The sequence below is a fragment of the Heterobasidion irregulare genome (genome assembly GCF_000320585.1).
Source record: "Heterobasidion irregulare TC 32-1 unplaced genomic scaffold scaffold_02, whole genome shotgun sequence".
NCBI classification, from domain to species: Eukaryota; Fungi; Basidiomycota; class Agaricomycetes; order Russulales; family Bondarzewiaceae; genus Heterobasidion; species Heterobasidion irregulare.
Window position 1 is genome coordinate 720,738 of NW_009258198.1, and position 17,759 is coordinate 738,496.

The window sequence follows — 17,759 nt, forward strand, 5'->3', positions numbered from 1 at the left end:
GCGACATTAGCCGGCGGAGTTTTGCCACAATTCTTCACTGTCGCCCTCTATATAGGGACTAGCTTCTCACCCGTCGCGTTGCGACGGCGCAACCATGCTTAATCCGAGTTTTTGTTGCAGTGCTTAGTCTGAGGTTGTGTGGCAGTGCTAAATCTAAGTTTGTGTTATAGTGCTTAGTTTGTGGTTAGGTTTTAGTCAAGCAGCCAAGTTAGAGTAGCAGTTTTATTTCAAGCATACATATAAAAAGTTAGAGTGGGGATTGAGAGTCAAAGTGTAAGAAGTTTCTATATAAGTTTTATACTACAGTCCTTATTCAAGTCCTATTATAATTGTTAGCCATGTCACAATAATTATGATCCAAGACATACTATTGATTATCCAAAATGCCTTGCAATACCTCAGGGTACACTATATTGGTGGTTTTGGTCCCTTGTGAGTCTGGTGGGAATAACACCTTGATTCTATCTCCTGATGTGCAGCGTGACAGTGCAACATAAAGTTGGCCATGGGAAAATACAGGCCGCTCCAAATCCAATCCAACAAACTTGACAGACTGTCCTTGTGATTTGTTGATGGTCATAGCAAAGGCAACATGAACAGGGAATTGTCTGCGCTTCAAAGGAATAGGGCAGGCTTCTCCAGATGGCTCCAGGGTTAACCTAGGGATAAACACAATTCTTCCAGCATGTGCTCCACCCAAGATGCGGCATTTTAAGACACGTGTCCTTGCCTCAAGTAGGATGAGTCGAGTGCCATTGCATAGGCCATGAGAGGGATCAATGTTGCGCAAAAGAATGAGAGGACAACCTCTTTTGACATGGAGGTGAGCAAGAGGAAGGCCAGAGATATTGATAGAGTTCAAAAACTCTATAGGATAACCCTCTATATCCTTGACAGAGTCAATGCTGGTCAAGAGCTTGTCTTCTCCAGGAAACTTGGCCAGAATCTCCTTATTGATCTCAGCAACAGTGTCATTGCGCCCAGAAAGAATCATATGGTCAAGGAAGAAGTGGTCTGGTTTGGGGTGCTGATCAGAGATGTTAGGATAGATAAAGTCAACCAAGGATTCCTTAGTATTATTATCAAGACGCATATTGGGAGGAAGTTCAATAGATTTGTCTTCACCAAGGTTATGGCCAGAACCAACATTGAGGAGCCATTGAGCAAAGGCATTGCTTTCAGGAGTCTGGTCTAGACGCATGTTCTGTTTGAGAGTGAGAAGTTGGATGTGATTCCAGAGTGAGGACTTCCGCAAAGATGCAGCCACAATCTGCTCTCTGCTTCCTTTGGGAACCACAGGCAAGGTCTGACGAAAGTCTCCAACAAACAGCACAGTAACACCACCAAAAGGAGCAGGGTTGCCCATAAGATCCTGAAGAGTGCGATCAACAGCTTCAATTCCATAGCGATGCTGCATTGGTGCCTCATCCCAAATGACCACCCCAGTCTGATGAATAAGACCATCAAAGTCAGAGTTTTTCTCCCAAGAGCAAGAGGAGCGCTCATTGAGACCCTCAATGGGGATTTTGAAGCGAGAGTGAGCAGTGCGACCACCATCCAGAAGCAAGGAGGCAATGCCAGAAGAAGCAACACAAAGAGCAGCCTTGCCTTGAGAGCGGACAGAGGCAGCAATGGTGTTGCAAACATAGGTCTTTCCACCACCTCCAGCACTGTGCAGAAAGAAGACTTGGCCTTGGTTGGACTGGACTGACTGCATGACAGCATCATAGGCATTCCTCTGCTCAGCATTGAAGGTCAATAGATTAGTCTCCACCTGAAATGCAAGGTCAGCTCAAGGTCAACTTTGAAGGATGCATGGTAACTGACCTGTTCCCAAAGAGCCACATAATCATGGTTGAGCTCATCCTGAAGAAGCACATTTGCAGCTTGGTTCCAATCTTGCAGAGGCAAAGGCATTGGAGGATAGTCAATGAGGCGCTTTCCCATTCCAGTAAGGACTTTGTCCAGTAGATAGAGGCCATAATCAAAGACATCCTCTTGAGTAGGATCAGGAAAGCCCATGGCAGTAAGACGCACATGCAGATCATCACAGATTTTGTCCTTGTAGCGATTCCAAAGAATAAGAGGTTGTGAAGGAATGCAGAAGCGAAGAATGGTGGCAAAGAGGGATCTAAGTTGAGTTCCAGTCTGCATATCTGCTGCTTCAGCCAAGGCCATATCCCACTCTCCATCATCCTCCAAAAGGCCACGTGCAAAACAGGCATCACGATAGGTAGGATATTCAATGCCTTCATAAGTGCGAATGTCTTTCCAGTCCTTGGCACCTTTGACAATGGTGAGCAATGTTCTGAGGTAAAAGTGTTCGCCTGCAGAGGGATGGACAAATAACATTCTGCCAATAGTAGAACCTTGCTGACGTGGAGTCCATATTTTCTTTGACTGGTTCCAGACATAGTGAAGAGGAAAGTCCTGGTAGGTATGAGCATGAGCAGCAGGGAACTTTTGGTTGGCAATAAACCATTCAGTCAACTCGGTTTTCTGGGACCTGTCTCTGTTTAAGACTTCTTCAGGATTATCATCAGCATCAAAGTAGACCTGCTGTTCATTAGGGAGATGAACAGGAAGACGATAGACTGTGGGGGATTCCAGATGCCTTGGGAATTCAAAGATGTTCTAGCAAGCCTCCACAGGTCCAATATAGCGAGCATCCACATAGTCCTTAATCTCATCAATGTCTCCAATCTGAAGTGTAGCACGATCAGGACCTTTGTAGATATACTTGTGGATATATTTGACAGCCTTGATGGATGCACAGACCTCCACATTGATATGGCAGTTGTATTTGGCAAGGAGATAGGGATTATAAGGAACAACATCACGGTTGTCAAACTGCATAGTATGCCGAGTGAAGGTGCGCCCATTGTTTGGCCTAGCATATGTAGGATAGCCATCCTCACCATAGAGGGTCTGCTCAGTAAAGTCCTTCCGATAGCGCTTGCTACAAAGCTTGACTTTTGTGCCTCCAATATCTTTTTCTTCCATGCAACGTGCTTGAGGAAACTCAGGGCCGCAGCGTCCATGGAGCATGTATCTTGTGACAGACTCATAAAGCATAGGATGGGCAGCAGGATCTGGAAGCTGGGCAGAGACAATCCTATCCACATCTTCAGCACTTTGAATCTTGTCCTGTGCATCAAGGAAAAGAAGAAGGTGCATATGAGGAAGACCATGCTTTTGAAACTCAATGGTATAAACCATCCCTGCCACCTTGCCAAACAGGCCCTCCTTGATATCCTTTATAAGAGCCTTCATCTTCAAGGCAAACACACGTGCAACCAAGTCTGGACGATCAGAAGGCTGCTGAGTTGAACCACCATCATATTTTAAGAGCTCTTCAGTGATCTCTGGCCAGTTAGGGTTTGCAGTCATGGTGATAAAGATGTCAGGCTTATGGCAGTGGTGAGTGATAGCCATAGAATCTTGGAAAAGCTGATACATATAACGTGGACTGCCTGCATGAGTAGAGGGAAGCACAATACGTTTTCCCCGCTGGCCTAGGTCTACCTCAGCTTCTGCATGGATAGCATCAAACAATGACTGGTACTTTTCAGCTCTGATCTCCTTCTGATGGTTCCTGATCCAGAAAAGGTTGCTAGACTCAATAGATGCCCAAGCATCAACCACATATTGCTGAAATAGCTTGCCAGCTCTAAAGATGGTTTCAGGATCAAGCAGACGGCGCATAAGACGATAGGCATAATAGCAGCGCTGAGACACCTTGGATGAGAGCATTTGGCCATTAGGTCCAGGATGAGCAGGAATATTGGGATGAAAGCCTTGTTCGCCATGTGGAAATAATGTCACATAATGCAAGGGACTATAGTGAGGGTGAAGATGGCTGAAATGCTTTAGACCTCCATGGTTATAGCGGACAACAATATCTCTGTGCAAGTCTACTTCCTCATCTCCACTTCCAGGAATGATGGCAGCAACTTCATCTGCGGTAGGCTCATTATAGCGGCGATGATCAGTATTGGGCAAGACAGCAATACGGGCTGCAAGCTTGTCTCGTTCTCCAGGATTCTTGTCTGCCATGATTTGATAGGCATGGCGGTACAGGGGAACATAAGGATTGTGCTCATGAAACATATCCTGCAAGTTATTCATGATCTCAGACTTCAAGTTGGGATTGGCATTGTTGCGCTCATTGAGTGCAGCCTGAGGATCAATAACATAGAGCTGAGCATAGGAAGGTCTAAGATGGTTGGGTGGTAGCAGGGTACCCATTTGATGATAAAGTTCTCCATGGATTTTAAATGCATATGGCCCAGAAGTAGTGGTAACATGATCTGATAGCTTGGCAGCAATAGAAGTAAATGCAAATGCACTATTGTATTGCCTGATATTTAGCCTGAATGATTTGGCATTCTCAGTGTCTCCACAGAGAAGATTACGCAGTGTTTGAGGAGGGTCCAATAACACAGGCAGCCTAATTTGGCCTTGTAAACAGCACATGCCAAAGCGGATGTGATTGCGAGTAGAGGATGATAGCTTTTCAGAGGAAAAGTGAAGGGCTTTGCAATGGGAACATTCAACATCCATATGGCCAACACTATAGCGTGCGTCAGGCTCTTGATAAGGACGACAACCAAGAGATAGCTGTTGCATTACTTGATTTTGAGCCAAAGCATGGTGGTTTTGCTGGATGGCTAGATTGGCATAATGCTCCTGCTCTTCTAGATGGACTTGTATTTGATTTTGAAGGTGCTGCTGCTGCTGTAGATCATCAAGATGTTGTTGCTGAACAAATGCCTGCTCATGGATTCCTTCCTCCTGTCTTTGCAATTCATGCTGCTGATGTCTTTGCTGAGGCTGCAAAAGCTGCTGACGGACCTCTTCAAGACGCTGCTCATGAAGGAATGCTCTATGCTGATCAAATGCCTGTTGCTCTTGCTGATATTGCAAAGCCTGTACATCTGACTGAGGTGGCAATGGAGGCTGTGGTCGATAAGAGGAAGAAGCTGGATTATGAGGGAGAACATCTGATTCAGGCCTTGTATTCTCTCTACGACGCCGTCTACGCTCTGCATGGCTTTGTTCAAAGTTATTCATCATGCGGCGCTCATAGTCAGGATGGCTAGCTGCTGCAAGACGTGAGCGAGCCTGTCTATCATGATTCCCAATCAAGTGTCGTGGAAGATTAGGATAGGCAGAAACATTCACAGGCCAATAATGAGGTGGTGGTGCAGGCATTGGAGGAGGAGCATAGATAGGATACTGTCCAGGAATTTGGTAAGCTGTAGCACCTTGATAGACAGAGTGTTGGAACATGGGAGCAGGATAAAAGTGGGGAGGAACATATTGAGCAGGATAATATGATGGAGCAGAGGAAGCAGCAACTGCAGAATAGTATGACTGGACAGGAGGAGCAAGTGTGGCAGGCTGGTGAAGCTGAATGGGTGGTGCAAGAGAAATAGGAGGCTGAGCAGGATTAGAAGTAGCAGGATGGGAAGGTCTAGAGAGATCCTCAAAGACAGGCTGACGAATAGAGCCTTGTAATGCAGAACGCTCGCACCGAAGAGTAGGAGAAGTCATCTGAAGCCTTTCAGCACGCTCTTGCTCCCGCACAGTCTGGCGTTCATGCTCAGGAGTCCTAGGAGGAGTTCTTATAAACCCTAAAATTAATAAACAAATTTTGTGTGGTTTAACAAAAACTGCATACCTTGTCATAGTCACATCCACATGGGCAGCCTCTTCAACAGCCTCTTGGTTTTCAACATGTCTATAGTTTCTTTTTTTTAGCTAATGACCATAAAAAGATTAAATAAAACCACATACCCATTAAGATTCTCAGGTGGAGGAGTCATATACAGATCATCCTCATCTTCACTATTATTGGCATTCTCACTATAGCAAATATGAGTACACACAACCAATAATAAGCAAAAAGTAAAACACATACTTATGTACAGTCTCAGGTGGAGGTGTCATATAGAGATCATCCTCATCATCATCTCTAAAGAGAATTTTAGCACTGAAACAGTATCCAAGCAAGCCAAAGATACTCACAAAGGTGCCAATGCAGGCATCCAGACTTCCACCACACCCTCGTTAGGAGGCCTACAAAAAGAGTTGAGCACAATAGACATGATGCAAGCAACACAGACTTACAAAGGTGGAACACTCATTGTGAAAAGCTAAATAAAAAAAACACCTGCAAACAAAACCAAGAGCCAAGAGTGGTTGCCAAGCTAAGCACTCGCTGAATGCCCCCTCACAGTTCACCTGAAGAAATTGCCGCAAGACAGTGCCAGGGGAAGAGGATTCCCAATGCTCTTTGACAACTCGATGTCACTCGTTGTCTGCAAAGCAGGTCGTTGTGACTGTGAGATTGTGGTAAAAGGTACCTGAGCAACTGAAACACCGCAGGATGAGAGAGGTCCAGGCAGCTATGAAAAGACTGCTTTTGGCTACAGCAAACTAAGGCCGTGCTGGTAGACTTCACACCCTGTAGGCTCTTTCTAAGCAGAATCCGTGCTCAGAGACACCCAGTAGAGCAGAGTAGAGTTTGAGAGAAAAGCCAGTGAGGAATAAAGCAGAGGAGAGCACAGATGAGGGTCCAGGACAGAGATGATGGTGGTTGGCGGCAGAGATCCAATGTCGCAAGCCTCGCGCGGAAGCGCTGACTCATCGAATTTCAAACTCCGACACGCTCCGTTTCGCGTCCCGAAGCCTATGGGACAGTGGTCTCGCGTGGTTTCTTACGTGGCCCACGCGAGCATAAGCGACAACACGCGACATTAGCCGGCGGAGTTTTGCCACAATTCTTCACTGTCGCCCTCTATATAGGGATGGATGGATTGTCAAGCTCAGTCAAAAAATTGGTATTTTGTCATGTGTCCATCAAGAAAGTGGCGCAAAAAGTCATACTCAAGTCATAAACTACCAAAATTGGACATGACTTTTACATGACCTCTGCACTGCTTCAATGACGGATACATGACAAAATACCAATTTTTTGACTGGGCATGACGTTCACTTGAATTCCATTTTTGACTGAGGGTCACATGCAACTAGCTGCTCCGATGCTCGACCTCTTGAGTTCATCGAGGTTCCGCATCTTCACAGACAGTCCACACCCACATGCCGTCGAATCAGACTCTTGAAACATCTTTGCCTTCTGGGGGATAAGTGAAGCTTTGCGATCTGAAAAAGGTCGCTCTTGAGACCAAGTGAGTATCCTGATCTGTAGTTGAGACTATCGCGATGTTGATCTGGCCGTCCCACACAGTGCAATTGACTACTGGAGTCATTTTTTGCGAATTAGACTCGATTTGCTCTCTGATTTCAGCGCCATTGCATCCGCAGGTGACTTGAACGTCCTCAAGGCCTTTGATGACGAAGTAGTCTATCTGCGCACTGCAATACGCGCCATCCATGCGCGGCGCAATCACACAATCCCCACGTCGCTTACCACCAGAGATCCTGGATAATATATACTCTTTTCGGGTGGTAGTTGATTTGCCGCGGAAACAGAACCTGGGATGGATCAAAGTCTCACATGTGTGCAGTTACTGGAGAGATGTCGCTCTCGAGAACACAAACTTGTGGACAAAGATCAACCTTGATCTCGGCAGAGAATGGGTCTCGGAAATGTCTATGAGTGCAAAGCAGGCATCTCTTGTTTTCAAGAGTTCCTGCATGGAAAGCTCTGTCCAATTAATCACGCCCCATTTGCCTCGCGCGAGGGTGATCATTCTATCTGGCATTGTGGACCCCTTTCATAATTTACAGCCCATTGATGCTCCTGCTCAGATAGTGGAGCATGTTGAGCTCTCAGTACGGGCTGAAGACAATTGTATCACAGAGCTTCCGGAAAACCTGTTCGCTAATCATGCCCCCCTCTTGCGTACAGCTTATTTTTCTGGGTTAGCGATCCCTTGGTCCTCCACAGTCTTTCATAATTTGACCAGCCTCAAGGTGTATGGAAATTCTGCCGAGAACTCTTCGATGCCACCATATGATACTTTTTTCGACGCATTGTCTGAAATGTGTTATCTGGAGACACTTTTGATCTACGACGCCCTCCCTCCCCTTTCTGCTTCGACATCTGGTCAGCCACGAAATACAATCGCACTCTCTCATCTTTCGAACTTGACTTTGGGAGGAGTCTGGTCGTGTTGTATGACATTCCTGGAAATTGTGGAATTTCCACCCCTTTCTGAATTGTTTCTCTCTTGTGACTGCGAAGAAGAGGAGCTTTCTACTCGCTTTCTGCTTCCCGTCCTTGAGAAACAAGGCGGGAAACCGGGACTTGTGCCCCCTCTTCGGACCATTCAGATGAATCGCCCTCCATCCTCAGAGTATATATTTTCCATGGCTGGCGGCATTGTGATCCTCGTCACTCTTCCGAAGGAGCCACGATTCCAGTTACTTTGAGACTTTATAATAGCTGTCCGCAATGGCAGATCGAATGTGACATCTTAGGAGCTTTGTTCACCCAAGAGACTGTGAATCTCTTTATCGATGCAGACCCTCTTTGGGACTTGGCGATGTTTCGCAGTGTAGTTGGACGTGCTCAGAGTCTGAAGCGCATCTCCCTCTCTAAGTCCATTCTACGACCATTTTGCATTGCTATGAAGAAGGACATGGATACCACAGCTCCAGAGCAGACTCCAGCCGAGTCGTACAGCGAGCATATTCCTTTCCCCAGCCTTAAGGTCATACATTTACACCCCTTGCGAGTCTCAAACGTGTCCAAACTAGATCGCACTGTAGGTTTCTTGACCCGTGTGCTCAGAAAGCGCACTACATTGCGGGCTCCTATTCGACAGATCGACATTATCCAACCGGATCTGCCGGAAAAGTGGATGGAAGAGCTGAGAGCTGTTGTGCCCAACGTTACTTGGCGTGGAGGACGAGCCGCAGACCGCTTCAAATTCAAGTCGGAATTGTTCGACGCGATCTCCCAGAGAGGCACTAAATGCCAATCAGTTGGTGCAGAGAACCGAGACGTGACCTAAGGGGACAAATCTGTGTCCGCCTTGTGGTTTTATGCCACCGCGTCAGTCGGTGTTTCATAAAGGAACCAGTGTACTTTTTTTTTTTGATCTCGGAAAAGATTACGATTTAATTCAAACGAATATCGGGGTCAGATAAAATCCCAGCAAGTGCGAAGTGAATGGGATCATTTGCGAAAGAAATCAAGCAGAGATACCAGTACCTGGCATACTTTGCAGAGGGTTTGATCCGGGGGGATCCACACGGTTGGAGCCGGAGTGTCGTTCAACAGCGATGATAGTGTCATACACATTATCAACGAAAAAATCTCGACAAGTCTGGTTGTAAGGAGAGCATATGACCCCCGCTCCTATGTCAACGTTGCATATGGCTTGACTTGGATCGCAGGATGTCACTAAATGAAGGATGTCTAGGGAGGTCAGGGGTTGTGAGAGCGATGAGAAAGGTATGCAGAAGGGACAACTCACAGGGAGCGCAGGTTGAGGATCGCATCTCTTCTAAGATCGTCCTTCGCTCAGTCAGGGCGAATTGACGTGGAGAAGTACATGGTGAGTTGCGCTTACGCGAAGGCGAATAACAGCAAATACAGTGGAACGATGTTGTCACGCGTGAAGGGCCCAAGAGACCAGAATGATTCGCAGAAAGCAAGACGAGAACGAAAAGCAAAGTGAGAATGACAAGCAAAGCAAAATTGACAAGCTGAACAAGGGTGTAAAAGTCAAGCGAGCGGGCCAAGTAGAGCGAGAACAACAGCCAGGATGACATGAAAGACAAGCAGAGCGAGCAAGACAAGCACAAGGATTTCAAAGACAAGAACCAGGACAAGATCAAGTGATTGGGAAATCCCAGCGACGAGCAACAAATCCAACACAGGAATGCGAGCAAAACATAACCAGCAAGGCAAGAACCACGAGTGAGAGCCAGGAGACAAGACCAAGATATTTCAATAGATCGAGCGTTAACAAGTTGTTGTCCGCAAGCTTCGAGCGAGCCTTTGCAAATCCGCATATGCCAGAGCCAGCAAACATTCGTGGAGATCAAGAATATTACGACTGTACATGTAGACAATAAAACAACAGATGCTTGACTGATGTCTGTGGTAATGAGAGCGGATCATCAAACTCACGGGTGATTCACACCCGCTCACTGACAACCCCGTCTCTCGAGGGATCGCCCTGCATACTTGAATTTGGCGTCCGGACCTCATATGTCAACCTTGGTTTTGACCTGTGCATTCAAGCTGGCCAGATATACTGAGGATGGTGCCAAGATAAAGCAGTACACAACAAAAATCACAAAGAGGAGTGCGGAGGCAGGAAGGAAAGGAAAGTGAAGGAAGACGAGACGGAGAGTAGCACAGAGCAAAGACATACAGAGTAAGCGAGATAGAATCCATAGACCTGGACAGCCATAGGACACCAGCGCGCCGTCAACCAGCGATCCAGAGCAAGGCGGAAGGCAAAGCTAGAGACACCAGAAAAGCTCGCCAAGATGCCCGAGGTCGAGGTCACCCGAATATCGTTCGCTGCCTGGCCTAGGTTGCTTGATGTCGTGCTTGAAGGCGATCGTGCCTTAGAATACAACATTGATCCTCAACTGCGTCGCATAATGATGTGTGATACTTGAACCTTGGAGTGGACGTTGTTGATAAGGTGCTAGTGCTTCATTATCTATAGCAAGGGTTTCGCCGACAAAAGAAATGATGCACAGCCGGATGGAGACGCACCTAGAAATGTAAGACGTATATGCGACTCAGTATTTGCGACAGTGGAAAAAGGTATGAAAGACTCACCGGGGGCGGACACCCCCTAACTGACGACCCGATCTCTTGCAGATTGAAATAGTCGTGTCTGGCGGTGCGGGACCTAAGTGATAGAACGGTTAGGTGGACTTACACTGACAAGATATTCGTTACCAAGATGGGCTGAGAGGGTCGCCAAGATGAACCAAAAGGAGATAGACAAGAACCGGAGAGAACCAAGAGAGATTGAGAGCGTCGCCGAGACAGACCAGGGCCACCGAGAGTGAATAACAGCCAAAACAAGATAGACGAGCAAGAAGATAAGATTGAGATAGGCCAGGACGAAGACGGAAACGAGCAAAGATTGACATGAGACATCAGAAACCAAGATCAAAGCCACAGCGAGTAAAGGAGAAAGTGAGGACCAAGTAAAACAGAGAAAGCATGCCACAGCGATCAGCAAAAAAAGAGAAGGCCAAGAGAGGAGACAAGGCGAGGACGAGAAGGAGCAAGTCAGACAGAGCAAGCAAGCCAGATCGAAGAGAGGACACAGAGAGACGGGAACCCAAAGCGAGCATACAACACAGCAAAGAGCGAGCAGACCGCAGCCAAGGACATCAAAGCGCAGCAAATAATGATAAGAGACAAGAACCACCAGTGAGAGAAAGAGCAAGAGGACGAGCAAGGCAGGCAAGACAGAACCCAGACACGTTGAAGAGACACACCAGCAACCAGACATCGAAGCCACCTCCAGAGAACGATACAGCCCAATGCCACACACCAAAGCCACAGATCCCAGAGCAGTGTCGCCAGAAGATACAACGCGGCCAGTGAAATTGCTGTCGTGCTTGAAGGCGATCGTGCCTGCGAATGCATCGTTGAGCATCAATGTATACGAACAGTTATAAAAAAACGCGTACCTATGAGCTTGACGTCGTGCTTGAGGCGATCGTGCCTAATAACCTGGAGCGCGTCGAAGTTCAATGGGAAAAGTGGCGAACGGCATGGATGAAATGTACCTGTACAGATGAAGGAGGACGCGGAGAGGATAGTAAGTAACGAAGTGCATGAGAGAGGACAAGGGGGTGGTGGGGAGGAAGAGAGTGTGATGGAAAGAAAGAGGGGAGAGCGGCGAGGCTTTATAGAGTTGGGGGTCACCAATGTCGCTTTGGCACCACCCATCGGTTAACGCTTGGACCTCCGCTGCCACTATTCGCCACACAACGTAACAAACGCCACGCTTCTCTGCCCAGCCACCTCGCCCGTTTTGGAAAGAGAACCGGCGCTTTGTGCGATCGGAATGATAGGTGTCGTTGCTTCGATCATCTCGGGGAGCACCATCCGGTGTCCTGCAGGAAGCTGTACAAACACGATGCACGAAGGCGCGAGTCGTCGTAAGGTGGCTTTGACTTCTCGGAAAACACCGCCGCGCGCCACTCATACTCACAGGAATATTGTCCCTGCGGAACTTCTACATAGACCTAAGTCACATCAAGCCTTCACCAACAAAGTGTCTATATGAGATCGAACGGGATACATAGATCGGTAGGGGAGAAATGGATATTGAGAGTCCTCGAGTTCAGAAGGTGCAATATCTTGTCTCTCCCACCTTGTAACCAAACAGTTTCAATGACGCCCACTACGAATTCTCCAACGAAGGCGAATAGCATGGCACCGTCGCGATGGCGGTTGTTACTTCCAAATCGAAATAGCTAGCAGTGGGTAGATTTTAGTTCTGCTTCCATGAGTGATTGCCAAATAACGCACCAGATTCATGATGAGACTCGCAGATACATCGTCCGGCCCTGCAGCAAATCTTTGATCATCAGTCCAGAGCCGACCTCGTTAACAGACAGAGCCTCAAGCGTGTACTTCAACGTTTACGCAATCGCAAGATAGATAGCATGTCGTTCAGGTGCACAAAGAAGCCGGCATACGTCATTTGATACAGTGCAGTGAGCGCAGTGAAGAGGATCGATAGACCGTCGTTGCGGGGAAGGGTGACAAGAAGGAAGTTCTGCGTTATGGCATGTGAGAACTGTGGATGAAAGAGCAAGCGTACAAAAAGCGGCATCGCCAATGTATACCGGGCGAAAATGTCTGCCTCGTTCTCAACAACGGTAGTGTTAACCTCCATCACTGACGTTGCCTCGCCCATCTGGATTCCGAACGATATGAATGGAGTGGACAGAGGACCATACACTGAGCTCGATGCTGCTGCAGTGCAGGCGTCGATAGTCTTGTCAGAGCTGACGGTCAGCCGCAATGGGCGAAATCAGCAAATAATTGAGGAAAGATTTACTCCGCCTAGTCTAGTTCATTGTTGAAGGTAGCCGTATGCCAGCAGGGCTCGCGTTCGAAGGACAATATGAGAAGGAATAGATAGGTATTTGTAAAAGAGAAGCGCTGGAGCGAACAGACTGTACAACAACAGATCCATGTGAAGCCGTGATAATTTAGATGTGATCAACCTCGTGGGAGATGAGCTTATCGACCCCTCGTCGCTGAGGTGCCGTTGTGGACGAGGTCGACGATGAGCGCTGAGCGACCAGGCCCTACCATGCTGTATGATGGCTTACATAACGATCGGCTTTCGATCCATCGTGCAAGTGTCGTACAATGCTAGGCTGGACGACGTCGACCATGAGCAGAGTCCTGCGAAAACCAGAGCGAGTCAGTTTCCAACCGAATCGATCCGAGCGCAACAGGTTGGTCAAAACAACGAGGGTGTTAAGGAAAGGAAAGGCAAAGACATCGATAGCGTGCGCCGCGAAACAAAAGAGCGAGCGAAGAGAAAAGGAAAGCAAACGGTACGCACCTTCAGCTCTATCCACTGAGCAGGCTATCTCCTATGCCCCCCATGCCCCCTCCGCCGCCCTCTGGACCATCATGTCTCGGGCCCTGCGAGGGACCGCCCCTGCCGTTATGTTTCCTGCCTCTGTTTGGGCAGTGCTCTCGCTTGTGGCGATGGACTTCATCTTTACGCACAAAAAGAGCTGGGCAGTCGCCGCATGCAAATTCGCGCTGTCCTCCGTGGCGCAGAGTCGCCTTGTGTCGGGGCATGTCGTAAGGGCACGACAGCCGCTTGCTGCACCCGTCGGTGCCGTCGCAGACATGAGGGTCTGCCCTCTTGCGCTTTCGCGCGCCTCTCTGTTCCTCTCCAGGTGTCGATGTCCAGGGCCCTCCGATGGACTGCGGTACAGCCTCGGGGACTGGCTCACCTGTGGGGTTCTCCACCCTGTGGGTGGATGTTGTCGATGCTATCGTAGTCTCTGGAGGGGCGCTGCCGTGCGCCTGTGGATGGACCACAAGCATCTGGCCTCGCTCTCCCGCCGTCTCTCTCTCTCTCGCCGCATAGTCGCTTGGCAGCCTGACCGGGAATCGGCCATACCCCGCGATCGGGGGCATGCGCGGCCTCTTGACTATGCGCCTCCCCGCCTTCGCGCCGCTCGCTCCCTGACTCGCTCCCTCCTCCCTCCCCCCTCCCTCCTCCCTCCCATCTCTCCCCTCCCTATTTTTCGCCTTCTTCCGCCTTGGCTCCTCCACATGCACGTGGTGCTCCGGCAGCACCGGCTCCGAGGCGGTCTCTGGCAACGGCGGCAGCTCTGGGACAAGCTCCGGGGCCTCCTCGATGAGCACCTGCGGAGGCACCTCGGCCAACACCCGAAGGACGGTGTCGCGCGGCGCCTCCACTATATCTCGCGCCATCTCGCTCCATGGACCCTGGATCGGATGGACGGCGCCCAGCAGCAAGGAGAAGGGTGTCGTGCGGTGTCTCGAAGGGTGCTCCGCGACCGCGATAGGGTCCAATGCACCCATCAAACTTGAGACCGACGATGTGGTGATGTAGCGTTGGGCCGCCTCCGTGTAGGTGTGAGTGGCGGTGAGTGAAACAGGGAATGGCCATGCGCCCGTCGACTCCTTGTCATTGTCCCAGTGGGCGGCTTGGGTGGGTACGTGTGGCGCGATGGGGGTTGGAACCTCGAGGTAGGTCCCATGGAGCGAGCGATGTGGGAGTGGCACGTCAGGGCTCGGGTATCTACGGGTGATGTAGGTGTCCTCGTCCTAAGAATACAGAACAATGAGTGGCGTGTTGAAGGTCCGAAGCTAAGTTCCAGACTGACCGACTCGTCTGTGTCACCGCTCTCACCGTGTGTCTCGTCGACATCGTGTTGGGAGCACGACGGACCTGCGCCAGGTGCTGCGGATCGATTCGCATTAACATATAGCAAAATCCTGACGTGATATGCAAATATACAACGCACTGAAAAGCTCGTCCTCAAACGAGTCGTCACTGTAGTAGTAGGACATGTTGGTATCTTAATGGCGCTGATGTGGAGGAGAGGCGGGTGACAATTCGTGGTACAGTGAACGGTTGACTTTTTACTTTCGGCTCTCTAATTTTATTATCGAAGAAGCGCCCACCACCTTCCCAAGGAATCAGCCCAAGGAACGCCTCCGACGCCGGTGTGATGTCTTCCTTCGCATGCTGGAATTAGGCTCCGACCCAAGCCCAAGGTGGGTCCATTGTTCACATCCCGCAGGTTGTTCATCATTTCTCTGCTCGGCCGTGTCCTCTCTTCCAGCGACAGGCGGGCAATTTTCTCTGCCTCGTTCCATCAATTCTGTAAGACAGAACGTGTCAAGGCTGTGAACATCCGGCGGGCTTCTGGGGGTGCGTCCATCGTTATCGTCGTTTATCCGGCCCTCGATAACATCTGTGGCAAAGTCGCGCGAGGAGCGGGGTTGCACATGTCGTAACAACCCGCTTATTCCCTTGTTCTCCACAGCTTCTTCTGACCGTCGACTCCCGTCAGCGCCATGCCTTGTATCTGGCACGGGTCGCCGCAGTTGAAATTATGCACCCTTGTCGATAGGTTGTAGACGCATCAGGGTGCTTGATTTCACTGATGGTCCCATCGCAAACGGCATAATGCAGCCCGCGAGTGGTCTGGAATCGAATATTCTAGTCGCTTATGGTGTCTTCGCACAACATGCAGGGGTAGAAAGGCACACTATTTTGCCATCCTTCATTTCATCGCTTTTTTGAAGACAGTGGATCGTTCTAGCCTAACTGGTTCATTCAGCGTGCTCAGGATTTCCCGTATGGGCGAGTGCAGGCTGGTCGGAATGTCAGGACGAGGGTCTAAGGATGGTTTGATCTTGTCGGAGCGTGACTTGCGATAGCTCCGGTGCGAAGGTGGAGGCGCTCAGTGATCAATTAACAAGCGGGATGACTGATTTTGTGGGCAATATAGGGCCTGCATCCTCCTCGTTGTATGTGACTTGAGCATCGTGGGTATCCATAGAACAGGCACAGCCAACATCTAGTGTGTTCGCGTCGGACTCATGTACTCAGTGAACCGACTATCGAATCGGCCTCTCGGCACGTACACATCCAAAGGCTTGCTCGAGTGGGGATGCGCAGGGATCCGTGAAATTGTGCGACTATTCGCATCAAGAGAGAATTCATGAGACTTAGGTAGCAGGCTTGAGCCATTGTTTATGAGAAGAAGGTCTGTACGTCGTACTCGACTTCATCGCCTCATCGATAAAAGCGGTCAGATGCTACACGCCGCAGTACGTTTCGCCAACGTGCCGAGCTGTCGTCGAATGATGTCCTGATATCAGACTGGTTGCTTTCAGCCTATAAGAAAGAGTGAGCTATGAGGCGATTCCTTGTGTTTTTGTAAGCGTGTTTACCCTGTCAAAGAATACAGCTGTCTCCCTCAGAACATGCCTAGCCTCAACCAGCTCCCTCAATCGACCACTAAGCAGTTCTTAGCTCTCATTCATCTGTACTAGCCTCGACTCGTGCTCGGCAAATGTAACGTCTAAGCCGTCCATTGTTTGAGCTGCTCGCGGACCAACGGTGATGAGAGGCGCCGAATCATACAGCGGGCGCACGGGTATCTTATCTTTTTCCCTCTCAATTTGAGTAGAGAAAAAAGAACGCGACGAGCCATCTCGTCGATGCGACGAATCTCGCCTATGAATGATCGTTGGAAGGGATTGACGTTGGGGTTCGGCTGTGCAGCTCATCGTTAGCTTCATATAACGTGAATTAGACAGTCCTAATCTCACATCCTTGAACTGCATGTTTTCAAGTTCCCCAAGCTCAGCGACCGTGTCATGGGCAACTTCTGTTGCTCATAGTCTCAGAGCCTGACGTGTGTGCTACTTCAGTCACTTAGAGATGGTTCGAAACGTAGAGATACGAACGGAATAAGCTGGGATATTCATTGACCACAGGGGTGCCCATGGCGGTGGAAGAATTGTAGATGGAGAGTCATTAAGAGAGATGCTGACGATGCGAGGAGGCACGCTCTTCACCAGCTTCAATGTTTTTCCGGATTCCGCAGGCTTTTCGATTTTTTGTCCATGCTCAAATTGGCCGCAATCAGGTATTTCAACCTTTTCTACTCGCACTGATCGTCGGAAAGCGTCGACATCGTTCCTAGACTACATTCGCTACATTCTCTTGCGCTGAGTCGCTGACAGAACCTGACCAGGCAAGGCTAGTCCCGAGTAGTCTCTGTTGCTGACCCTATACGCAGAAAATATTCGTAGGCCAGTCCCAGCCAGGATCACCTCATTGATGCGCACAAGTTTATGCACTATTTTCTTCGTCATTAGGTACCGCCGACCCATATTTAAATCTGCTGCAGGCTAGACCTGGAACACATAAGACGGTGTGCTCTCTAGCTAGAGAATATGACTTGAGAGAGCCTCCACGACTCAAGTTACACCGAAGACATGTAACGCTCAAAGCTTCTTCTAGGTGTTTATGCCGTACGTCGTCGCATCTTGTCCTATTTCCACACCCCCTTAATTTCCATGACAATGTTTGCAACGCGACGCAACCACACACCTTCTTAATCCCAGTAGCTCAGGCTCTCCTCTCTGAGAACTTCACATACGCTCTGTTGCTATTGCACACGTCGCTATTGCCGCCTTAGAACTCGACATCGTCTGCGAGTTGCTGCATGATACCGCGCCCTCGCTTCTGCATTCAGACGTGAAGGTTCTCAATGGT

At 49.1% G+C, this 17,759-nt stretch overlaps 6 protein-coding genes across 6 annotated transcripts; 1 reads left to right on the forward strand and 5 right to left on the reverse strand.

The window, feature by feature from the left end:
* Window positions 1–3,375: 3,375 nt before the first annotated feature.
* On the reverse strand, window positions 3,376–4,563 carry HETIRDRAFT_44213 (uncharacterized protein; the record flags this gene model as incomplete). Its single annotated transcript, XM_009543512.1, has 1 exon — window positions 3,376–4,563. A coding segment is annotated over one exon (1,188 nt), but the record flags the coding sequence as incomplete, so codon positions are not given.
* A 2,835-nt stretch (window positions 4,564–7,398) lies between these two features.
* HETIRDRAFT_424632 (uncharacterized protein) lies at window positions 7,399–8,984 on the forward strand (the record flags this gene model as incomplete). The annotated part of the gene is made up of 2 exons (XM_009543856.1): window positions 7,399–8,074; window positions 8,494–8,984. The coding sequence occupies 2 exons, from the start codon at window positions 7,399–7,401 to the stop codon at window positions 8,982–8,984; spliced, it is 1,167 nt and encodes a 388-aa protein (XP_009542151.1).
* A 180-nt stretch (window positions 8,985–9,164) lies between these two features.
* HETIRDRAFT_309880 (uncharacterized protein) lies at window positions 9,165–9,474 on the reverse strand (the record flags this gene model as incomplete). The annotated part of the gene is made up of 2 exons (XM_009543857.1): window positions 9,165–9,391; window positions 9,450–9,474. The coding sequence occupies 2 exons, from the start codon at window positions 9,472–9,474 to the stop codon at window positions 9,165–9,167; spliced, it is 252 nt and encodes an 83-aa protein (XP_009542152.1).
* A 1,080-nt stretch (window positions 9,475–10,554) lies between these two features.
* On the reverse strand, window positions 10,555–11,905 carry HETIRDRAFT_309468 (uncharacterized protein; the record flags this gene model as incomplete). The annotated part of the gene is made up of 4 exons (XM_009543858.1): window positions 10,555–10,708; window positions 10,775–10,847; window positions 10,898–11,587; window positions 11,644–11,905. 4 exons carry the CDS (start codon window positions 11,903–11,905, stop codon window positions 10,555–10,557), a joined length of 1,179 nt encoding a protein of 392 aa, XP_009542153.1.
* Window positions 11,906–12,596: 691 nt separating this feature from the next.
* HETIRDRAFT_309600 (uncharacterized protein) lies at window positions 12,597–12,881 on the reverse strand (the record flags this gene model as incomplete). The annotated part of the gene is made up of 1 exon (XM_009543859.1): window positions 12,597–12,881. One exon carries the CDS (start codon window positions 12,879–12,881, stop codon window positions 12,597–12,599), a length of 285 nt encoding a protein of 94 aa, XP_009542154.1.
* A 3,676-nt stretch (window positions 12,882–16,557) lies between these two features.
* HETIRDRAFT_309625 (uncharacterized protein) lies at window positions 16,558–16,985 on the reverse strand (the record flags this gene model as incomplete). Its single annotated transcript, XM_009543860.1, has 3 exons — window positions 16,558–16,752; window positions 16,808–16,872; window positions 16,946–16,985. The coding sequence occupies 3 exons, from the start codon at window positions 16,983–16,985 to the stop codon at window positions 16,558–16,560; spliced, it is 300 nt and encodes a 99-aa protein (XP_009542155.1).
* Between the last annotated feature and the right edge of the window lie 774 nt (window positions 16,986–17,759).